Below are 26,694 nucleotides of genomic sequence, written 5' to 3'. Positions count from 1 at the left end.
TCGAATACGGAAACAGAAATCATAATTGAAGATCATTTAATATCAATGTCGTAGAGGCACGTTCCTGCAGTGATTACCGTGCAGCAGGAACTAAAAAGCAATGTCACGTTAAAAACGAAACCATATTGTATTTTTCACTTAGCGGCGTGTCCTTCTGTTTGTTGCAAATCACGCCATAATACATACAGTCCATGACCGAAACAAATTACTTGCTCCACAGTCAACTGGTATTTACTAACTATTGTTATATTGGTGTCTGTTTAGCCCACTTAACGAATTGCATGAACGTATTGTAAATAATGCAATAAAAAAAACTATTTTGCTATTTTTAAAACAGACAAAATATGTTTACGGAATTTACAACATTCTATAAATTAAGTTGCGCATTTAGGCGCAAGTCTTGTTGGGGAAAGTTTATTCAAAGTCAATAAAAAAACTATAAAACTTAAGTAATTTTATATGTGACGACATCTAAAGTAAGATATTTTTTTACACTTTTTTAATCCAATATAATAATACTTTGTTGTCCGTAAGTTGCAGACAAAATTAGGCACAACATCATGGGTACTTCTGTCATGGTCAATAAGGAGTCCTGAAGATTTTATTTTTCAAAAATTTGCAGCCTGAATGCGTCTTACACGTTACGTCATTTGAGGTCAAAAAATAGAAAAGCTGTACACTCTTCGTAGTCGTTACTATTTAGTTTGACATGAACAATATTATACAATTCATAGATTTCTATGGTGCTTTAAGTGAAAATTTGATAAAACTACTTTATTTTCATACTAGCATTTGCCCGCGACTACGTCCTCGTGGAATAGTTAAATGGGCTATCTAACACTGAAAGAATTTTTCAAATCGGACCAGTAGTTCCTGAGATTGGTACGTTCAAACAAACAAACTCTTTAGCTTTATAAAATAGATTCAAATCTTGTGAATCCCAGATGATATAACATCAAGAAATCAACTCTCGACCAAATATAGTATTCAAAGCACCGGTTACTTTGATAAAAATATACGTATATACGATAAATTTAAAAATAAAAAAACTACTTGCAAAACATTTTAGAATGAAGTAACACGTAATGTATTCAAAGAAGACAATGCAACTTGTTAATTTTGGTGTCACGTTCAATGCATTTGTTCGAGTTGTTTCCGAAACGCTGATAAAAGGTTGGAACTTCGAATGCCGAAAAAAATATTTTGAAGAACATTCCAGAAGATTTATTTTTGTTGTTTTCAATTACCGTCAACCTAATATGCTTATTTCTCCTTATGATTTTAATTGTATGTTAAGACGAAAAGGCTCCTATGATAATATTGATATAAGTCATCAAGCTCTCTTAACACACAGAAAAAAAGCGAACACCATTTTTAGTTTAAAAACTCTTACCAAGCAGTAAAATGGAATGTCGAATACGTACTCAAAACAATAACACCGCAAAATTAGCATATTCAGGTCAGAAACTAATTACATCACCGAAGCAACTTTCCTACGGCCCGTAGAGGAAGTTCTATACCAATTCCAATCTGATCATACGATTAACTAGAACAAGTCGATGTTATAAAACAAACTGTTATTGCGCAACTCGTTAACAATATATTTCTTTCTTTTTTCGGACTACCGGCTCCAAAGTAGCATTACACATACTATGGGAACCACAGATTGGTCTTCATACTTGAGGCCTATAAAATCAAATGCAGCTAAACGCCTTAATGTCGTTAAATGGATTAACAATGGCGCTATCTTGTTTAGTTAGTTGGACACGCTTTAGTTTTCATGTTATAACAAATGCAGCTAAATCTCTAACAAATTCAGTTCAAAAATTTTATCTTTACTCTGTACTAAGTACTAATAAACGAAGTTTTTATCATTTAAAATTCAGATTATTAGTAATATTCTCATTCTTTATAAATCAGCTTTAAAATAAAGAATATCGTAGCTATCCGAACAAAGTTATTTCAGCTTCTCAAACCGGAAGTGTTGCTAACATTAGTCCTAGCAAGAGCAATACTTCGATGGATCGGGAGAATCCGTAATGACGTGCTTAGGGCCGATTTTTGTAGTTTACCTGAATATTTGACAGACTTGGATTTAGCTGCCTTTGATTTTATAGGCCTCACTTATACTATACCTTTAAATAAACAAAATCAAATATCTATATATAAATTAAGCATCCACACGAAAAACAAATGATGCCTGCTCGATGTGGGAATTGAACTTACGACCTTTCGGCCCGGTAGTCAGAGGCGCTAACTGTTGCGTCAGCGAGTCAGTCAAACTGAATTATATTCAGTAAAAAAACCGTAAGTCAATGTAGGTAACGGTTAATTTAAACGGTAGTCCGGTTTACTAAGACGACAATGTATTTATATAAATAAATTAGTACTTTTGTTTTGCATTTGTGCTGAGCATCGTGGACAGGGACGTCTTAAACTAGGCTGGGGCCCTTGGGCACACAAGAATTGGAGACCCTTTTGGAAAGTAAAAAAAGCGAATTATAATAACATTTTTTTACTGAGTATGACCATTTATTATAGGTAATCAAATGCAGTATGATATAATAATATTAATTATATTAGAATGCTGCTGGATTTTTGGTTACGATTACGATAATGGTTTCTTTCGGGATTTCTGTTGAGCAAAATATTCCATTATATCTATAAAGTCAATTTTTTTAAGGATATCACTTTCTATGCCCATAATTGACAAATTACTCAGCCGTTCTTGTAACATTGTTGTTCGCAATTCATTTTTTATTCTCTTAAGCTGCGAAAATGACCGCTCTCGACTACAATTGGTAACCAAATTGTCGGTCGGGCACTTGCCCCGTGTGCCCTTATGGTAAAGACGGTATTGATCGTGGATAGTTTAAGCATAGTGGATATTCAGTACATTAAAAAGTGTATAGTGGTTACTAAATACTACTTAAACCACAATCTAATCGTTTCAAAAAAAATATTTAAAAAAAATTAATTTACCGTCGTATCATTCTTCATTTCGTGAAAACGCTATCTCATTTAAATTCAATTTTTCAAACGAATTTAAGTCATGTTTCACGGATTTCGTTTATTTACGGTCACATTGACTTGAGTGCTTTGACAAGACTTGTTCGAAACAAACGAACGGCCTTGAAGACAAATGTAGAAACTGAACATTCATTAAACAAACACAAAATCTCCATTCACATCAACATGAGTTAGTCCAAGCACTCGACCCCCTAAAAAAGTTTTATTTTTATTTATTGCTTAGATGTGTGGATCAGCTCACAGCCCACCTGGTATTAAGTGGTTACTGGAGCCCATAGACATCTATAACGTAAATGCTCCACACACCTTGAGATATAAGTTCTAAGGTCTCAGTATAGTCACAACGGCTGCCCCCACCCTTCAAACCGAAACGCATTACTGCTTTACGGCAGAAATAGGCGGGGTACCTACCCGTGCGGACTCACAAGAGATTGTACAACCAGTAAGACGGTTTAATAAAACGCGTTTAATTGGAATAATTATTGTCACTAGTCAATCGTCATTACTTTCATAAAACAGACTCGCTTGTTTGCATGGCGTCGCGGCACGCAAAACAACGTGGTTAGGTTGAAAAGTAGGCCTAACTGTTCGGATAGATAATTTTCTTCGTTTACGAGACATTCCTTGGTCAACCTTAATGACGCCGATAAAAATTTCCACATTATTGAGGCATTTTTCTTGTTCAAGAGATAACACACTCGGTTTAGCGAATCTGTCACCTGAATTTAGTTAATTCGATATTGATGGGTGATATGATTGTAGTTGTTAAGAAGCCGCTATCGTTATTATTATATACTAGCGACCCGCCCTCGCTTCGCTTCGGAAACATTAAATTTTATTATTGATAGCTGAGTCCCGCGATGTTACCCGCGGGCGAAACTAGTCTAAAAAAAGTAACCTAAGCTACTCCTTATATCATCAGCTACCCATCAGTGAAAGTCTCGTTAAAATCGGTCCAGCCGTTCTAGAGATTAGCCGGAATAAACAGACAGACAGATAAAAATTGTAAAAAATGTTATTTTGGTGTATGTACGGTATATATATTCATATGCATGTAGTAAAAAGCGGTTATTTCAATATTACAAACAGACACTCCAATTTTATTTATATGTAGATTATTGCAACAGATATATTTCTACTTTTATTTGTTTAAATATTCCTCTTCCGGTATGGATAACGAATGATTTTCTATAATCTATAAATTTGTAACAAATAAATTATTTTATAATCAAACGCATTCGTAAATTTCGATTGCATAACATCACAAAAGAACTTGTCGCCCCAACATCTCCATTATCTATGTAATAACCACCTTTCGCAAAACGCAATACCGGTTCCCCGTGGTGTTGCGTTTTCGAACTTATCAGTTAGCTATCAATATATTAATACGTGAAGCAAAAACTTTGTATCCCTTTTTACGAAAATTACGCGGACGGAGGAGTATGAAATTTTCCACACTTATAGAGAATATAGAGAAGAAGTGCACAATGCTAATAATGCATTTTTTTTTTTTAAATAATGCATAAAAGATACATTAAATCAATAAAGAAAACATTACACACACTACATACCATGTATTTGACGCACACACGCATGCATACTATTTATTGTCAAACTTTTGTTCTTGACGTCTGTTGTCAAATTGAGATTAAATATTGTTTGTTTTTGTTAATATTTTTCTATAGTGTGTAGTCTTGACGAAATTTGTGATTATAGAAGTATAAAATACAATCATAATAGTGTACAAACTTACAATTCCAATTAATTATAGTCGAATTTCGACTACTGCGGGGCCACTAGTATATACCTAATAGTTAGTTGCGAACGCGAATGAATGGCTACGTTTGACCGTTGTTTATTGGTTCGCAGCCGCCAACAATTAGCCTTGCAATTCAATACGTCAATGTGCGATCGTAATCTCTAAAGTTTCGGTTACCGTTTTGAAATGTAGAACACAAACATGTTCACGTGATACTAAAAATGCGTGACAGCGGCTGGACTACCTAGAGCCCACTGAGTTTCTCGCCGGATCTTCTCAGTGGGTCGCGTTTCCGATCCGGTGGTAGATTCTGCGAAGCACTGCTCTTGCTAGGGTCAGTTTTAGCAACTCCGGTTTGAGCCCCGTTAGCTCACCTACAAACGTTAGGGCGAAGCTGAAATAGCCTCTCAAAGGCTATCAGCATAGGTAGGAAAAAAAAGACTACCTATATAGTCATTTGAAAGAAAATGTTGGTAGGACATTTTGTGTTCGCACGAGGCATTTAATACAAATTGAAACTACGGTGTCATTTCTTGTAATCCTATAGTAATCCTCTTTGGTAATTTTATAATACTAAGTGACGCTCGACATCCTCTCTCTCTTCCCAGCTATTTATCCCATATGGTAGCGGGGTCAGCTTTCCTCACTTTACTCCTCCATTTCGCTCTGTCTTCGACATCCTCGTCAGCAACATTCCATTCTCTCTTGTCCTTCAGCACTACGTCCTTCCACCTTGTCTTGGGTCTACCTCTAGGTCTTCGACCGGGGAGGTCGAGCAGTAGCGCCAAATTTCCGACGTAGTCAGGCGGCTTCCTTTTCACGTGACCATACCATCTCAGCCTACTTTCCTGCATCTTGTCTTCGATGTCCCGTACACCTAGACTTCCACGCACGTACTCGTTGCGGATTTTATCGAGCCTAGTCACGCCGCACAGCCACCTCAGCATCTTCATATCACCAACTTGAATGGTATGCACGTTCCTTTTGGTTGCCGTACATAAGAACAGGCCTTATTATCGTTTTATAGATCATGATATGATATGACGCTAGACATCCAAACAGCTATTTAAAAAAAAAATAGATATTACATTTTACAAATGAAATGTGTTCAGCTCTTAAAATAAACCCGTTGCCGATGCGTATTGCTAAAAAACTTGGTTAAACATTTTTCGGTATTAGTATCCTAGGCTCAAACGCGCTAACGCCATCGACCTAACTACTGTTACTAATTTACATTCACGTAATTATCTTTTGATATGGCTCATAAAAATTTCGTATGTAGAAGAAGGAATAAAACAAAAATTCCATTACGTATGGTATTTGACGTTTTGTAAATGTTTTTAAATTCAGAAGAAATATGTATAAAATAAAATAAGTTTTTATTGGGTACCTGTATACAAAACGAGCTCACCGCCCACCAGATGTAAAGCGTTTACCGCCGCCCATAGACGTTATAAAATACATATAAATGCCGCCACTCGCCTTGAACCATGAGGTCGAAATCTCAATTCTATTGTGTTACTTTGTCCTAAACTTTAAACCGGAACCCATAGCTTCTTGGCCGAAATAGGCAGGATAGTGGTACCTATGGGGCTGTGTTATTCTAGACCGATATTTCCCAGTCAAATCTCTCGAATTATTATGAATGCTCATCAAATTATAATTACTCAGAAAACTTGTTCGATATACAAACTTTCTAATTCATAAATTACGAAAATAACAGAAATGTTATATAAGGTATGCAAACGTTTTTGACTGGTCCGATATAAAATGCTGTTCTGTGTCCAAACGCTGATTTTATAAACTTTAGAAGAGCACGTGTTAAAAAAGAATGACGTTATTTAAAAAATATATATCACGCAAAACTGAAGTGTCTATGGAAAAGAAAAAAAAAAGGACTAATACGCGTTATTACTTTGAACTTAACACGAATAGAATTATCTTATCAATAATTAAAAACAATTAGCGTAATCTTATCGAACATATGCACGGCGAAATATCATTGATATTCCAGAAGGGATGTTTATCTTTAAAGCCGTGTTTTGAATATAAAAATGTTAATACGATTGACCTTGAGACCTTGCTGGGCTTTGAGAATAACGAACATTCAAACGACAATCGACTCTTTACGGGTCCAATGCGTAATTGTATCTATGTATGGATTCCGTGCGATTAACTTTGACGAACGCTTCGACTGTATGCAAGATTAAGATACATACGTCATTAAATAATTATGTATTAAGGACTCCGTTGGACGTAGCCTGCATATTTTGAATTAGGTACGTGCCGAATTTCACAGCTAGCAAACCGTGCTGTCCTGGGTTAATGGACTAAACTTTTACTGTTACCGCCGAAGGACTGGTCAGCTAGAGTTAATTATAATTCTACTAATTTTGTTATTTTTATTTCGAATACAATTTTCGTGGTCACGGCCGATCTTAACTGCAGTTTAAAGAAGAAGTAAAAGTAATACATAGCTTTACTTATATGCATCTATGATTCACGAAGTCCAAAGAAATCACTAGATAGGTATAAATGCGATAAGATTTTAGTATACTTTTAACTGACTGACTGACACCACTGACTCTGTGGTGCAGGTTTGCTTGTTCTTTATCTAAGCGTTTATTGTCTGTATATGTATGTATATATTAGTATGTATATCAGTCTTTGATACCCGTAACACCGGGAATCACTAATTTGGGATCGGATAACCGTGCGTTATTTGCTCCCAGTTATGTATTGTTTTAAAAGTTTATTATGATGATCGAAATCGATTACTAATGAATTGTCTTTGTGCCAATCCAAAGACTCCATCAATTATATAAAATTGATCCGACTAAATATGTACTGGTTTTCTTTAAACGAACAAATTTCGTGTTTTAACTATTTTGTTCCTCAAATTCCTCATAATAGCTGAGGAATACAAGGTACAAGGCTGTTAAAATAGACTTGACTTTGATACACATCCTGTAATAAGTGCACTGAATATTTGCTAAGATACCAAACAAAAAATTGTTCAACACAACAGCTACTAGTGTTCTTTATAATTGAAAATAATAAAACCAAACCCGCTTAAAACTTAGAGAACTTTATCAGCATAATACTATCAGTCAAAAGCACTTATCTATAGACATTCAGCCGCAACAGGTTTAGAGGTACGTTTTAATCAATCAAATTGCGACACGAGTTGTCGATTGTCTGCAGTTTGTTTATACAAAGTAAGGCTTGGACAGCTAGTATCTTGGCCTCTATTTCACAATAGTTGTTTCACGCTCGCTGGTCACTATTTAACGTTATCCGGTTGTGACTCCTATCCAATACGATTTAATTCAGTGATTCGCACTTGGTAGATGTTTTATCGTTGTTTGGGAGCTCATAGAATTTCTCACCCGATCTTTTCGGTGGGTCGCGTTTCCGATCCGGTGTCAAATTCTGCGAAGCACTGCTCTTGCTAGTGTTAGCAACGTCCTCAGGTTAGAGCTCCGTGAACTCACCTACTCGCTCTGTTACGCTGGCATAGCTCTAAAAGCTTAGGTAGAAAAATTGGGTGATTACAAGTTTTCGTTTCTATCTGGATAATTAAACATGGACAAACAAAACGAGTTGTTCCATCATCTATACCAGCCTTTCCCAAAGTGGCGATAACGTCCCCTTGTGGGCGCTAAAGGCCTAAAGGAGGGCGGTAAGAGACCCATAAAAAAATGGGAGCGTTGTGTAGAGGCTTGGATGGCGATTTGTAACTTCATCTAGGAGGACTTTTAGATACCTATTTAGACACCGATTAAGCTTTTGCTATAGTGGTTTTTAAGTAGATGAAAAAATGGGGGCGCTAAAAAATAATTTATTCTCAAAGTGGGCAGTAGACCAAAATAAGTTTGGGAGCCCCTGGTCTATACCGTCGCCCCGATTATCCGTCTATACATCAGCTCGATGTTTCGGAATATCAAGACAATTTAATCGTTCCATGAAGCATATAATTAATCGTTAATAACGAACTACTGTCCTACTTAAACTAACAGCCGTCGCTCTTTTTAAACGCCTTGATAACTTTGACAGTTAAATATTTAGTCTGCGGCAAAAGATTACGTTATTACGTTGCGTTTATCTTAACGTTAGTTACATTATCTTTAAAACAATTCATTGAGCACAATTTCTCTTACTTACTTAGTACTTACTCCCCGAGCAGTCTAATCTAATTAGTCATAATTATATATCTTATCATATAAAAATAATCATAATTTTGAAGTCGTCGTGGCCGAAAGGATAAGACGTCCGGTGCATTCGTGTTGAAGCGATGCACCGGTGTTCGAATCCAGCAGGCGGGTACCAATTTTTGTAATGAAATACGTACTCAACAAATGTTCACGATTGACTTCCAAGGTGAAGGAATAACATCGTGTAATAAAAGTGAAACCCGCAAAATTATAATTTGCGTAATTACTGGTGGTAGGACCTGTTGTGAGTCCGCGCGGGTAGGTACCACCTACCTATTTCTGCCGTGAAGGAGTAATGCGTTTCGGTTTGAAGGGTGGGGCAGCCGTTGTAACTATACTGAGACCTTACAACTTATATCTCAAGGTAGGTGGCGCATTTACGTTGTAGATGTCTATGGGCTCCAGTAACCACTTAACACCAGGTGGGCTGTGAGCTCGTCCACACATCTAAGCAATAAAAAAAAATCACAGTTAAGACATAAAAATATTTTCGTTAAATGTTTCTGAAGTTAACATAGAAAGGGGATTAAACAGAATTTATTGCTAGATTAAAATCGCCAAATCGGATACCGCTACACTGTAAGGGCAATCTCCTAGGAAAGAGGGCGTGAACAAAAAATGTATCATTATTCAGTTACTAATGTTTCCTTACATCACAAATATTATTCGCTACTTTATACTACAGTATTAGGAGGCTTTTAAAGCAGATACGTTTCATGTGTAACATTAAAAACAGTTATTCTACAATGTTATAATTAGCTATATTGTTGTATATGTTTGTTTGTTTTTTCTAGGATGTTCGAATTTCCCTAAATGAAACGCAAACACTCCTATTCCTTTTGTAATAGGTATATCCCAATTTCGACATGATTACGAATAAGAAAGCATAGCTTACAACGCGACCACATACCACGAATGAAACTCGGAACCATTGTTCACGGCCGCAATACTTATATTTTTATATTCTTCGCGAAATCAATTGTTTTCGATGACTATCGATGTGTTGTTAAAAGCTTTCACTTTATGTATTTAACATGTCGTACTTTACACATTTTTTTTTTTTCTGGTATAAAGATGTCTCTTCGTTTAAGTTTTCTTTTTTAAATTCTCCAACTATTAGCGATTAGCCGAATATAGCATTACAAATAGGTTTTATGTGATAAATTAAAATAAAAAGCCTCGTTCTGCCATCGCACGTTGTATTAAAAAAAAAAACTTTGAGACTTATTCGTGATGTTTCTTTAAGCTCGATCAAGGCGGTATTTGTCACGATCAGAGTTTCGTAACAACCGGTACGTCTTGTTGATATCAAATGCACGTTATTGTTCCACAGTGACGACGTGACTGCCACAAAAGCAAGTTTCTAGGGAACCAATAAATTAAATACCCGAAGAAGCGACCGACTGTGACAATTGAAAAATGTTGCCATACTAATTTTAACATTCATGTACTCTTCATATGTGCCTATGAGTTGCGCAAATTTCATTTCATCTCCCAAGGTTCGTGCACCTCTGATCGATCAACGTCCTATCTGTTTCTTCCTCTTAGCAGCCATTCAAACTTTGATATCAAGGTGGGTGGTGGAAATCAGTTATTGCCAAATGTACGGATTTATAAACTTTTGGAATTTTTCGTGTTATGTCCATACCATATTATGTTTGGAAAAGAACAAGTCCCAAGGTTCCTGTTGATTCTTATCGAATCAGGAGATGAATTGCACTCTTAATTGGTGACAGAGCCATGACAATTTTAAAGGGCCTATGAAGGCCCACTAGAAAAAAAGGCTATGGGGTCTGTGGACTCTGGTAATCCCTCAACACCACGTCAGCCGCGCGCTCGTCGGCCGATCTTAAATGATCAATTGATTGTCTTACATCTATATTATACTCATTACTGTTTAATATAAAACAACCTTGACCTTTACGAGCAGGCTTATTGCGCAAACGTGTTTCGATAAATCAAACGAAAACGTGTGAAAACATGGAACCATGAGAAAACTATGGTTTGTGGAATTTGCGACATGTCTCTAGCCAACAGCTCTGTTAAGTCACAAAGATAATTAAAATAGTTTCATTGTTCTTGTAATAAAAAGATTTAAAAGTGCAGATCTGGACGAGGCCGGCCACGCGAGGCGCCCCACAGTGACGCAATATAGCACACCGTGTCGGCCCGATGAGTTCATTCTTAGACACAACTTAAGGTTTTTGCCTTCGGTTGGATATTCTGTTTATGGTATAAGAATCGCAATTTGTTCACGTTCAGCTATTGATAATTGGAAACGATTTAACGTAATATCTATGACAAAAAATAATGGTTTATTGAATTCATACAAAACCTGGTTTTCTGTTCATGATGATATATCGAATTAAATGTCCGTTTTATTTGGTATTAGTATCAACAATTCGATGTTTTCAATTGAACTTCAATTAAGTTTACCCCATTCAAATAGTTGAAGAAGTTTTTTTGTCATGAATATTTTCCAAATTATAAACTTTAAATGGCTCTCCTGTAAATTCGCTAAAAGTCGCTTAAACTAAATAACATTTCATCCCTTGATAAAGCAGGGGTGGCCAACCGGTAGATCGCGATCGACCGGTCGATCGTGGCTATTAGTTCAGTCGATCGTGTCAAGACAAAAAAATATAAATACATAGAATAGACTGCGCAACGTAATCCACCAATTGCTGCACGCATCATCTTCATCTTGTATCATTTATTAATGACCATTACGTCACATTATTTATCCTCTCCTCCACACAATAGTTCTCTTTTATTAAATAATTTCAGCTTTATGTTAATCTATATATGGACCGTTTATTTTGAAAGTGGTGTAAGTCCATTTCCTTTATTTCGAGAAAATTAAAGGTTACTGACTATATTTGTTGATTTTAAAATACAGGCAAATCATATGAGGTCTGTCTATGCCACCTATCTCTGTCAATTGGACTTACACCACTTTCATAATCGATGCAATTTCATTTACCGACCGATTTTAAGTTGTACAAAACATGGGATTTTTTTGAGAAATTAAACACGAACTAGTTATATATAAAAAAATTACATTAAACTAAGCATGCATTACGTGATAGCAATTTTTTCTCAAAAATGGACTTACACCACTTTCAAAATAAACGGTCCATATATAAAAATGAATTGCTGTTCGTTAGTCTCGCTAAAACTCGAGAACGGCTGGACCGATTTGGCTAATTTTGGTCTTGAATTATTCGTGGAAGTCCAGGGAAGGCTCAAAAGGTGAGAAAATATAAAAAATCTTGGAATTATATAAAAACAAACAATTTTGTTTTTCCTTTGATGTGTCCCCTTGATGTGTCTTTTATTTATCGATTGAGGCAATACGAAGTCTTCCGGATCAGCTAGTATTTTCAATAAAAGAAAATATACTACTTATTTGTATACTGAACTACATTGTTTCACAAAATTTCAAGAAATATCATTAGTAGATTGTGGTATGTTACGTCAGTAAACAGTAGATCTTAGTTCTAATCAAGCTGGCCATCCCTGATATATAGTAGTATACTCGTAGTACATGGATGAAATCCACTTGTGGGCTCTCATTTGCCGGTTCGTTGCAGCATTACCGTCAATAATGTTTGCGCAAACAATTTTAAAGGCACTTTAATCACACACATTGAAATATTTTTCAACACTAGTTGACACACATACGTATGTTGCGCAATATTTACTTCGCCTACGCTGTATCTTATCATTAAAGTTCAGTCGCGTGCGGAATGAAGTTCGTTCTCCTTTCATCCTCAGATCTTCAAGACTATCAAATAGATTTACATTGGTTTTATGACTAATTGAATATGTATTGGAAGTGCACAGTGCACGTTTTTTGATGTATTTAATGGTTAGTATCTCTGCTACAATTTGGGTATGTAAATAATTTTACGCAGAACTTAGAAGTATACTTACAGTTGTGACAGCGAATATTATTTCGAAACACCTTTGAATATTTATAAACAAAAAGTAATTGTTTTTATTTTTAAAGCAATTATTAAATACCTAATTAGATTTACAGATAAAATCTTTTATTCCCCGTTAATACAGTTGTTTTAAAAAACTATATTAATACAACTATAAACACTTATATATTCTATTTCGATACACGATATGTCGGCGTTGTTGCAAGCTCAATGATCACGGATGGACTTGAGAACTCATTAAAGCTAAATACCGTGGTAAGAACACCGTTAAATGATATTGTTTATAACGTTGATAACCGCGAAAGCTGAAAACAGTTAATATTATAATATAATACCGCTGTTTTTTGTCTTTTAAAACGGAACGAGTGCGTGGCGGCCTACGTAACCATTGTGGGGCTCCGTTGAGATTATAATAGAATAAACATTGAAAATAAAACTTTTCTATTTAAAAAATAAAACTCTAAAAAATGTGAAACCGTAAATTTTATAATAAAAACACAACAAATCGTGTTCAAAATAATTTTCTTTGCCCTTCCTTTTTTTTTTCAAATACTATTATTTTTCTCAATATTTTTTTTCATGCTTGAGTAATTAGAGGAAAACACACTTCCTACTAGAGTGATGCCTGAATCGGAAATGTCAATAACTACTGACGTAAATAAAACCTTATACCGTATTCAAGATCTATCTAAAGGTATTCCACCTTAAATGCATTAGAGTTTTTCATCTTTTAGATACACATACCATTAATTAACTCGATACCTCTAATTTATTTTATTTTATTAATTTTAAACACCCTGTGTAAATTCACATTAAACAGTTATGTATTTTACTCAAAACGATGTCACAGCTAATTTTAATAAAACAGTTTTTGTTGGCAATTCTCGTATAGTACCATCCACGAATGATAGGTTTTGTGAGAATCGGTTCAAGAAATGCGCGTCTTTCATGGTCAACGAATCCCAACCGGACCTCACAAGTTGCAAACTAGGAATCGCGAACGCACATTTGTAATTGTTACATTTAACATAATTTACATAATACCAATCCAATGGATCGCAGCGAAGGTTACTCGCGACCACTTTCTATCATCGCCATGGGAAACCACATTCACCCATGTTTACGTGCTTAAAGTACTTTCTATTAAACCGTCAACATGCTACTCGAAAGTATCATAAATACTGGTGGGAAAATGTTGACATTTGATTACTATTATTGATAACTGTTAAAAAAATGCTTTCGCGAATCTATGAATGCTCAATTATATACATCTTTATGGATAGAGCATGCATGTAAATATAAATAAATAGGTATATAATACAATACGCCATTTTCGAATCGAATCAAAGGTTTTCCACGATCATAACCGTGGCCAATCACACCTAGAATGTGAACCAAACAGCTTCCACACGTGAGGACCTTTGTCGGTATTTATTAATTTTTAATATACTACACATACACTATTAGTGGTTAAAATAGATAAATTGAAGTTTAAAAAGTTATTAAAAAAACTATTACATAAATACACTCAATCATAAACGCTCAAGATGATAGTGATCACACCATGGTTTTTTTTTTATTACTTAGATGTGTGGACGAGCTCAATGTAACAAACGAAATAATCAATTATGATCTTGCCATAAGAAAAGTCAAAGATGAAGTAATGTACTGTATAAGATTGGAAGCCCATCCGAATAACCCTGCTAAGCATTTAATGGACAACCAAACGGCTACAAGAAGAAGACTCAGAAGAAAAGTGCCTCAAGATCTACTAGATCTACTGTAGATTAATTGATATGAACACGCCAATGAACATTGTGCATGCACCGCCTAAGAAATCGTTTTTCTCAAAACTACGGTTGAATGTCTTAAGAGAGCTTATGTACTATATAGAATGAATTAATAAATAAAAATACACATTAAAATTTAATAATGAAGTTCACGTTGTCGTATTTATTCCGGTACCGGTAATTATTTGAACTGTGAGCTTCGTCTACCCGTCTAAAACAATCTCAAATACTCAAGCCATTCTGAAATAAACATGTTATGTTTATTTTTCCATTTTGTATTTAACCATCCGTAAGTTTGTTACACTCTGTCGATCATCCATAGTGGCTCGCTCGGCTGGGGATGTCGGATTTTTATACTTAACTCGCTCATACATGAAGCGAATCAAAAAAGAGCCTTTTATTGCACTAGCTGGGTAACCCATCTCACGGAGTAGTTGGCATCAAGTAGAACTTAACGGGATTTCATATGCTAAACATGAGGTCTTGTTATTATTATTATTATTATTATTTATAGCTTAGTTCTGTGGACGAGCTCACAGCCCACCTGGTGTTAAGTGGTAACACGACGTAAATGCCGCCACCTACCTCGAGACATAAGTTTTAACTCTCCGTTTTAACAGTACAACGGCAGTAATACAATAATAATATACTTCTGAAATAATTTGTTCAAAACTTAGACAGCGTAAAGATGTCTGTTCGGTTAATTTATTTATACATTCAGAGAAATAGAATTGTATGATTGAAACAGAGTGTCCAACACATAAGGTAGGTAATACTCACCAAGGTGTGTCGGACTTGATTTAATGTAATCTTGGTAAAACCTTAACGATTTAGAGTTCAAGGAAAGAGACAAATAAAAACTGGTTATAGACTCTAATATTGAATTCGTCGAAAAGATAAGAGGCCCTCGGTATTTGTATCAAACGATGCGGTCATGTTGGGGCTGAAATCCCGCTAGCATAGACCAACTCTTCCAAGCAAATAAATTCGTTCACTCAACAATACAATAATAAAAAACTCTAGGAAACTATCATACCAAGTATAATCAATAAAAATTGTGTTAGAATTAAAATGTGTTTTATAAACAGTTATGCTATGATTTTGTGACAAGGCGCTTGTAATAAATGTAAAGTTGCTCCTTTAACATTCTTTTGATGCCAATCGGAAAAATTGATTCGACAACTCTTGACTCAATGGATAATGTGCATGGCGGTAGTTGGCTTAAATACCTATCAATCCTATCAATTCTGACGTCACATCGGAAAAAGGGGACTATACGAGCGCTTCCAACGCTAACAACACTATCTGTAAGAACGACCAAGAAAGACACATTGCGAACTTTGAATGTTGTTTGAAAGAGGTCGCCGATTAAAAGTCGCGGTAGCCTGTGTGTTTAATGCGAGTTTTTTAACGTTCTCGATAGCGTAAAAGTTAGCTCATATTTGTATGGAATGGGATCGTTTTCTTACATTTGCCGCCAGGGGCACTGTTCCAACTGCATACAAAATTGGGTTAACTTTTACGCTATCGAAAACGTTAAAAAACTCGCACTAAGCACACTGGCTCGTTTCGAGGAATCATTTTTTTTATTTTTTATTGCCCTTGTAGGCAGACGAGCATACGGCCCACCTGATGGTGAGTGGTTACCGTCGCTCATGGACTTCAGTAATGCCAGGGGCAGAGCCAAGCCGCTGCCTACCGCGGCTTAACTACGTTAGTGTTCAGTTATCCGACATTAGTGGAGTCGGAGTTATTTGTGTGCGTACCTCCGCTACTCATTAATGGCACTTAATGACGTATTCTCACTGCCTTAATCCGATACCTCATGCGTGCCGCTTCGCTAATGAGTTCACCAGAGCTCGTCTGTAGTGAGCATCGCATTTACGACCGTTCTGTTGGGTTTGGCAGATACTATGACCACAATCCAGTCACAATATGATCCTTTCTACGTATCCTGTGCGCTTAGTGCGAGTTTTTTAACTTTCTCGATAGCATAAAAGTTTGAAACTGAAAGTAATTTTTTTATTTTATTTTTTATTGCTTAGATGGGTGCACGAGCTCACAGCCCACCTGGGGTTAAGTGGTTACTGGAGCCCATAGACATCTACAACGTAAATGAGCCACCCATCTTGAGATATAAGTTCTAAGGTCTCAGTAAAGTTACATGATATATATTACACTATACTCAGTATAGTTATGTCTACGACCCGCGAAAATCGAAGTCTAGCTACGATCGAATATCAGTTTTAAAATGTATCAACACTAAGCATTTTATTCAATAAAAAATTAACATTATAATATGTTCTTCTTAGATTACGTCACCCGAGGAAACTGTATTAAATTCTACCTTTAACTTATACATATTATATGCACGTAGTTTTGACGCTGATTTTTTTTGATGTAAAAGTTAAAACCCAACTTCATTTATATACTATATAATTACCTTCACACGGGAAATAAAATCGGTTCGTATTTGGTCACGCAACCTTGGCAGATAAAGTGCAAATGTGAACAGATTTAGTGAATGTAATGTTGCTGTTTGGACATTTGGTAACTGATGATTGGAAATTAAAAAATCACTACTACACAACTAAAGCTACCTTTAATTGATGATATACATCATCAATCTGTGGTTTCTATGCCCTGTCCTTGTGAAACTGGAATGGCCTCCGGACTACTAGTAAACCCTCAATAATATAAATAAAAAAGGTTTGTTTACACAAAGCACTGATTCATGTTCTATTTTTATTTATATTATCAAATAACATTAATAGAACCATACAGTGAGCCATGTAGCTATCACGTGCTGGCTGTTTTCACCAACAACTTCCACCATGAAGGAATAAGGACCGTGTAATAAAAGTCGAACCCTAAAAAATCATAAGTATAGGATTGTAAACTGGCACGAGTAGATAGATACCAACACACTGCTTATTTCTGTCTCGAAACAATCATGCATTCCAGTTTGAAGACCAGTCCTATTACAATACTTTTTTTTTATAACCGAGGAACTGGTGGCCCAGAAGCTTTTCTAGTTTTACCAGGAAAAGTGGGCGGGGCGAGCATAGGGTCAGCCAGGAAACAATACAATTGAAATTTCGACCTCATATATCTAGGTGGGCACCGGCATTTACATTGTGATATTGTGATGAGCTCCGGTAACCACTTAATCGCGAGTGGGCCATGAGTTCGTTCACCTATCAGCGAATTAAAAATAAACAGGTGTAACGCTCGGTAGCAAATATCGGACTTTTTAACACCTTAGCAGATGTAGATTCCTTCCTTAATAGTTTTGATGTTAAAGTGTCAACTTCAGGTTTATTTACCATCTTTGTAGAATCACCGCTATAACTACGGATAAATATCGGATAAGCAAGTATCAGACTGTTAGAAACTATATTAATTATTTTAGCGGTTTCAATACTACCCTCTGTTTTCCCTAAACGAATCTTAGGAAGCCTTCGTACTGGAAAAGCTAATATTAAATATCTTAAAACTAAACATACTTTTGCTTACTGATGTTTATTTATTTCCGGTAACATACCTGTAGCCAAACTTGTTAAAAGTGGTTATTGTCGCACATGAGTATTAGAAATGTCAAGGACACAGTTAAGCCGTTTTCTAGACATCATTGTTAATCATAATGTTTATTCCATAGCGGTTATGTATTGTTTTTTAACGAAAACTCATATCGACTCATAATAATAAATTGCAATGTTATTAATCCCTTTGTGATCGAAATTCAATAGGTAAGAACGGACCAGTAAAACGGAAACCATGTGTGAACGGGCTGCAAGTAAGCAGGAATTTTGTTCGGAAATAATACAACTATATACAGGGTGTCCCAATATATTTCTTAGGTAGTACCCAAATTAAAAATAAAGAACGAAAACCAAATTTTATGACTAAAATTTAAGTTCAGATTAACTTTTATAAAAAAATACACTAGCTACTAATACGATTTCCTCCATATTCCTTAGTATAGTCCATGTAGAATATTATAACACCAAAAAGCCTAGGGATTTCATTTATTTGTAGCTGTTGTAGGTATATTCCAGAAACGCACAGCGGTATGGAAAATATCATCTTTTTTTAAATACCTAATTTGGGTACTACCTGATATTATTTTTTTATTTTATTTGTGTCCCCAATAGCTATACTATGAGCTGTTTCAGAACTATCCATTCTTTCTGGGGACACCCTGTAGATATGCTATGTCGTTTTTATATGTAGGTTAAATAAGTTGAGTGAAAATTGTTTCGTTGCGTTCAACGGAAAGTCACCGACATGGTCGAGAACCCCATTAAAAACGTGTGCGGTACCGTAAACAAGTTCCAACTGAACGACTGATGTATGTATGAGATTAATTTTGTCAAGGAATGAATTGTTAAATCAGTTCTTCTTTTTTTCTACCTATGCTGATAGCCTTGAGAGGCTATTTCAACTTCGCCCTAACATGTAAGTGAGCTCACGGGGCTCAAACCGGAGTGTTGCTAACACTGGCCCTAGCAAGAGCAGTGCTCCGCAGAATCTACCACCGGATCGGAAACGCGACCCACTGAGAAGATCCGGCGAGAAACTCAGTGGATTAAATCAGTAGATACGACGTTGAAGTCTCAATTGAACAATGAAAAATCTGTGTATAAGCCGTCGAGCTCACGGTGATGTTAACCGATGTTGACCGATCTTGTAACATGATTTCGAAGTCTCAATTGTTTAACAGCTTTTCTTTTATTACCTTTCAAATCTTCGCGATATAAATAGGTAGTTCACTATACCATCAGTTACACTAATAAGTTTGTTTGTTCGTTACCGCATACGCTTTGTGACGTCTCTCGACCCCGATAACCACTTAACGCCAAGTGAGCCGTGAGATCGTCCACCCATTTAACCAATTAAAGATAAATTAAACATGTATCATTAATATCATTGGTATCGTTCGTCAAGTCGATAATTAATGTGTATGATACTTGTATATTTAGAAGAAAAATCGTGACTGTCACAGAATCTGAACCGCGATATATTCGCATCATACAAATACATCGGACAGTAATATTACATCTATTTTACATGACCCTATAGTCTTTGACAGGTAATATATTATAATGGGAATAGCTATTATAATTGTAACTATGTCGTCGCCGTAAATATCTCCATCTGTATTCTCATCTTTTATGTATGAGATTTCTTGCCCGGAATCTAATAAAAAACTTGTTCCTTAAAAAATACTAAAACCCACACAAAATACGTTAATTTTGTATATTGCATTAAAATAATAATATATAACGTAAACCATATAACGGCTCTATGATTTCAGAACACATTTAAGTAACCCTGATGGTACAACACTAATTCATTTGATCTGTTGACCCGAACCAATAATAATTCTCGTATGACCACGAAACTAGTGGATCCAGAACTCTCATTTTGTTTACTTGCCAATTATTTATAATTTGATAAAGATAAAAATAATAAATAAGCTATTTTTGCATACTTATAAAGGTCGACTGCTATTTATATTAAGTGACTACCTAAAAACTGGTCAGGATATCATTCGAGATCGATGTTCGAATGTGATGTTGCGTAATATTTTTTGTCATTAATATTTGAGTCGTTTAAAATACATTATGTAAACTTGTATTCCACTCACCTTATTTAAACATTGGTTGACTACTTCGTGAGTTTAGTCTAACGTTAATTGATCGTTAGGTAAGATATATCGAGTATAATAAATGGCTAATAAGAGTGTTAGTGTTAGTGAGAGTAAACATAATGGACTTAAAACTAAAACGCACAGTGAAGTGTCTTGTTGGAATTGTTTAAAAATTGATGACCCTGATTGGGATCCTGAACCGTTGACTCTTAGAGGGATAAGGAAGCATAACCGACATAAGTTTAGATTGTATCCGTTTTTCGCCTCGGAAATCAGCAAACCAAAAGCTCTTCCTTTATCTCAGAAAGTAAGTGAACATTATTCAATCGGCAAAAAAGTAGAAGAGAAAATAGTTAAGTATGCTGAAAAGAAAGAAAAAAATATTGCAAAAGAAGTTACGCCTCAAGTAACCGAAAAAACAGATCCATCTATTGATCAGGCATTACCTTCAAATGTAATGAAAGGAACTACATCGCAAACTGAAAATGCAAGTAATAAACTGCGGCAACCATTTATTGAAAATAGTACAATTGTTAAAATCACAGAAAACAAACTTGGTGCTGTGGAAGTGTTTGAGACGCAAAACGCTACGGAAAATATTAGTAAACGATTAGTAAATGATTTTAGTAATGATATCGATGAAATTCAGGCCACTAGTGGTCAGAAAAAATCAGATAATAGCGATGAACTGCGCGCAATTAATAAAAATGTAACTAAAGAAATCGTTAACTCTGTTAAATCCAATCAAACACTGCAAGAATTAAATTTCGATGATATAAAAAATGCAAAGAATATAAAATTTATAAGTCAAAACAAAGACTTACAGGCAATAGGACAAATTAAACAAACGTCTCTTGATTCTTTGACGACTCAACTTGATCAGGTAAAAGACGTCACATTTTGTGAAAACATAAAAGAGGTACAAAGAAACACTAGTAATATCTCAGAAAATATTAAAAGTGCAGAAATTAAAAAAAATCAATTACAAGATTCTGTCACAAATAAAATGGATCACATTGAACCAGCACATATTATTTCTGCAATACAATATCATGATCAAAGTAAAATAACTGTTCCTATCGAAAAAATAACTCAGACAGATTATGCTGAAACGGATCAGAAATTTCTGAAAAAAGATTCAACACATACAAGGGAACCAAAATCTAAAATCACTACAACCTCATATGAAAATCCAGTAAAAGAACGTGTGTCTCCTAATATAACAGCAAGTTCTTTATGCCTCATGGGTGGAGAGAATTGCAAAATATCAGAAGATTCGAAGAATTCCAAAATAGGCTCTGACATAGAAGAAACAGAAGTAACTCAACCAACATCTTTTATTTCTTTAGAAGCGGTTACACATCCAGCAATGGAGATCGTTCCTCCAGATGATATACCATATATTCCAAAAGGCAGAATAGATTCAGAAAAATCTCAAAATAATGAAGATCAACAAAAGAATGACTTAAAAGAATCCGCACTTATCGAAAAAAAAATTCAATCGTCCCCTGTTATTGATTTATCACCACGTAAATTGGATGTAAAAGAACATCAAGAAGAATTAAAAAAACATGGTAGGATGGATAAAATCGATAATGTTGAGCCAATTTTCTCGACTTCTGTAGTGCCAAAAGATAAAAATCAAGACGAAGAAAGATGCCATACCAACATTTTGATACGAGAAAGTGAAAAAAGCCTAGAAGAGTTTGTAGATGCGAATACACTGATGACAGATTCGGTTACTAACATTAAAGCAGCTGGCTTGGATATAAAAGAACAATTTAAATCAACTTCAATTTCCAGTATGTTGTCGCTAAAAGAACACATTCCTATAATTACTAAGAATCAGGAGAATAAAAGTGATTTTGAAACCTTGAACATCGTAAAAGATAAAGAATTCCCGATGAACACTCCTCACATGGATGACAATAGTGATGCTTCTGAAAATATTGAAATAAAACCTTTTCCAGCAATAGTCACGTCACTGGCACCAGAGATAAACCCTTTAAAAGATAAATTGGTCTCTGAAACTATAACAAGCAGTATAAACGAAAAACTACACGTGGGAAACTCGAAAATTGAACAATACACAAATAATTTACCACATTCATCTATTAGAAAAGGCCCCGAAACAACAATAAGTTCATCATGTTTTGGAATCGTAGGAAGTCAATCTAAACCAATTTCTTTAAAAAATACTCTAAAAGTAAAAGACATATTATGTGGAATAGAAAGCGATCAAGTAAAAAAGACAGAAGATTCGTCTATTTCTAATAAGATAGATGAAGACATTGGCGAAAATCTGACGAATGACAAAACTTCATTGATTAAGGATACCTCTACCCAAAATATACCAGAATTGTCAATTAAACCAAAAGCGTTGACAAAAGAAACGGTAACATTGCCATCTGAAGTAAAAGAGCAGCATTTAGTAAAGAACGATCAAATTAAGGGAACAGTTTCAGATAATATCATGAACGACTTACCATTAAATATTAATAAAGATTCCTTATCTTTGAACAAAGAAATAGACCCCACAAAAAACATAGATATTTCTGAAAAAGAAACTGAAATATCTCGCGAAAATTACCAAATAAACGACTCGCCTAAAAAAGGGGAACCAGAATCAGAATTTACAGACCTTACGGTACCGCCTTCATCTGTAATACCGGAACCTGTAAGTGATAAGCCTATTACGAGTACAGAGACTTTAAAACTGTCTACACCAAAGCCTAGTAGACTTCCGATAAAAATAAGTCAAGCTAGTCCTAAACTTCGTTTGGAGGAAACACAGGATAGTATGGAAAACGCTCTAAATAATATAGTTTCTAACAGTCTGACACTTGCTACCTTACCTAAATCTCCAAGAACACTTATCCGTAGTGATAGCCGTGATTCTACAAAGATGGTAAATAAACCTGAAGTTGACACCTTAACACCTAAACTATTAAGGAAGGAATCTACATCTGCTAAGGTGATAAAAAGTTCGATACTTGCTACCTTACCTAAATCTCCAAGAACACTTATCCGAAGTGATAGCCGTGATTCTACAAAGATGGTAAATACACCTGAAGTTGACACATCGACACCAAAACCATTAAAGACGGAATCTACATCTGCTAAAGTGATAAAAAGTTCCACACTTGCTACCTTACCTAAATCTCCAAAAACACTTATTCGTAGTGATAGCCGTGATTCTACAAAGATGTTAAATAAACCTGAAGTTGACACTTTAACACCAAAACTATTAAAGACGGAATCTACATCTGCTAAGGTGATAGAAAGTCCGATACTTGGTACCTTACCCAAATCTCCTAGAACACTTATCCGTAGTGATAGCCGTGATTCTACAAAGATGGTTAATAAACCTGAAGTGGACACCTTAACACCAAAACTATTAAGGAAGGAATCTACATCTGCTAAGGTGATAAAAAGTTCGATACTTGCTACCTTACCTAAATCTCCAAGAACACTTATCCGTAGTGATAGCCGTGATTCTACAAAGATGGTAAATACACCTGAAGTTGACACATCGACACCAAAACCATTAAAGACGGAATCTACATCTGCTAAAGTGATAAAAAGTCCCACACTTGCTACCTTACCTAAATCTCCAAAAACACTTATCCGTAGTGATAGCCGTGATTCTACAAATATTGTAAATACACCTGAAGTTGACACATCGACACCAAAACCATTAAAGACGGAATCTACATCTGCTAAAGTGATAAAAAGTCCCACACTTGCTACCTTACCTAAATCTCCAAGAACACTTATTCGTAGTGATAGCCGTGATTCTACAAAGATGTCAAATAAACCTGAAGTTGACACTTTAACACCAAAACTATTAAAGACGGAATCTACATCTGCTAAAGTGATAAAAAGTTCCACACTTGCTACCTTACCTAAATCTCCAAAAACACTTATCCGTAGTGATAGCCGTGATTCTACAAAGATTGTAAATACACCTGAAGTTGACACATCGACACCAAAACCATTAAAGACGGAATCTACATCTGCTAAAGGGATAAAAAGTTCGACACTTGCTACCTTACCTAAATCTCCAAGAACACTTATTCGTAGTGATAGCCGTGATTCTACAAAGATGTCAAATAAACCTGAAGTTGACACTTTAACACCAAAACTATTAAAGACGGAATCTACATCTGCTAAAGTGATAAAAAGTTCCACACTTGCTACCTTACCTAAATCTCCAAAAACACTTATCCGTAGTGATAGCCGTGATTCTACAAAGATTGTAAATACACCTGAAGTTGACACATCGACACCAAAACCATTAAAGACGGAATCTACATCTGCTAAAGGGATAAAAAGTCCCACACTTGCTACCTTACCTAAATCTCCAAGAACACTTATTCGTAGTGATAGCCGTGATTCTACAAAGATGTCAAATAAACCTGAAGTTGACACTTTAACACCAAAACTATTAAAGACGGAATCTACATCTGCTAAAGTGATAAAAAGTTCCACACTTGCTACCTTACCTAAATCTCCAAAAACACTTATCCGTAGTGATAGCCGTGATTCTACAAAGATTGTAAATACACCTGAAGTTGACACATCGACACCAAAACCATTAAAGACGGAATCTACACCTGCTAAAGGGATAAAAAGTTCGACACTTGCTACCTTACCTAAATCTCTAAAAACACTTATCCGTAGTGATAGCCGTGATTCTACAAAGATTGTAAATAAACCTGAAGTTGACACATCGACATCAAAACCATTAAAGACGGAATCTACATCTGCTAAAGTGATAAAAAGTCCCATACTTGCTACCATACCTAAATCTCCAAAAACACTTATCCGTAGTGATAGCCGTGATTCTACAAAGATTGTAAATTTACCTAAAGTTGAGACTTCGACGCCAAAATTGAGACGTTTAAGTGACATAATAAAAACGCCTGATAAAAGAACAACAATAGATAGTGTACTTCAAGATCTCACCAAAGGTATCGAAAATATTTCACTGGAGAGTAGAGAAGAAACTTTAAGTCCTATTGAAAAAATAGATATAACAGATCCCAATGATTTTGAATCCGGATACGCAGTGTCGTCTGGTACAATGCGAGAACACGAGGACGATTTTGCCAAAAATACTAACAAGGCCAAATCAGAAAGTGTTGAAATAAATATAAACGTGAGAACGGCAACACATACGCCTGTTCTGAATAAAGGGATACAATTTAAGACTTCACTACCAGTTTTTCAAACACCTAAAAAATTTAATATTCTAAAAACTGCTAAATCGCTATGCTCTATTTCCGATTCGTCTGAAAAAAAGACTACTACTAAATCGTCACGATGGAATACTTTAGAACATATAAAGAAAGCGCAAACTTTAAAAGGTACCAAATAATTTTATTAATTTAATAAATATAGAAACTTCGTATGCTACTTTGTGTTCAACCTGCCGTGTGTGTCATGTTCATATTCATGTAGTTCATTAAATCATTACGAGTAGGACCTATTTGCACGGTCGTATCGCTATCGCCACCGAGCCGCGCTCAACAGGAAACAACCATACAAATTGTAAACCATGATAGTAATGAAATTAGCATAAAGTGTTTTATGTACATGTGTATATGTAGTTTAAATCGGTTCAGTATAGTGCGGTCGTGACATGTTCACTTGCATACCATGTAGATCACAAATTCTAGTGAATTAAAAATAAAAATAAAAATGTCCGGGTCACGTTTTTCATCTTACGAAAGTTACAATGTGATGCCCGAAGAGCAGAGCTCCTCGTATTATCCAGTTAACGTGTACTCTACAAATTTTGGTCGAAAAAATGAGCAAAGTGCTTTTTTACGGTGGTGTTGTTGCTGTAAAAATAATTCGAATGAAACTGATGATTTACCAGTTGAAAATTCTACTTCTTCGCTCATACGTTCCGCGGAAAGAAGAAGTTATATTTTAGAAAAAGAAATACCGACTACTGCAGTACAATCTGTTCCTACAATAACGATTACTTCAACTGCTGACTTGGAAAGCCAAATTTCTAAATCTACAACGGAACTTCTTTTATCTAGCGAACAAAGATCGAGTACAATTAGCTTAAATACACCACAGTACAGTGTGCCAAAATTTAAAATATCTCCTCCTGAATCCTCAAAAGGTCCGGGGACCCCAAGTATTAGCAACGTCGAAAAACGCGGTGAGAAAATCTCATTCATACGCGAAGTTATATCATGCCGAGATTCATTTTTGAAATCCTTGGAGTGGTGTGATAATTCTCTGACTAGGAAGAAGCGATGTCGGGTTGTTAAGCCTGATGAAT

At 35.4% G+C, this 26,694-nt stretch overlaps 2 protein-coding genes across 5 annotated transcripts in view; both read left to right on the top strand.

Moving 5' to 3' along the window:
* Positions 1 to 26,694, top strand: part of LOC114239731 (uncharacterized) — a 109,188-nt gene that overhangs the window by 68,360 nt on the left and 14,134 nt on the right. The window lies entirely within an intron of this gene.
* LOC149502389 (uncharacterized) lies at positions 13,572 to 26,101 on the top strand. The gene has a single exon (XM_089729966.1). It carries the CDS (start codon positions 20,473 to 20,475, stop codon positions 25,771 to 25,773), a length of 5,301 nt encoding a protein of 1,766 aa, XP_089586092.1. The 5' UTR covers positions 13,572 to 20,472; the 3' UTR covers positions 25,774 to 26,101.

This window comes from Bombyx mandarina, chromosome 09 (assembly GCF_030267445.1).
Source record: "Bombyx mandarina strain Sakado chromosome 09, ASM3026744v2".
In the NCBI taxonomy this organism is placed as follows: Eukaryota; Metazoa; Arthropoda; class Insecta; order Lepidoptera; family Bombycidae; genus Bombyx; species Bombyx mandarina.
This window is presented reverse-complemented; position numbering and strand designations above follow the sequence as displayed.

Coding starts and splice junctions, on each gene's coding strand:
- LOC149502389 (XM_089729966.1), top strand. CDS start 20,473: ATGGCTAATAAGAGTGTTAGTGTTAGTGAGAGTAAACATAATGGACTT.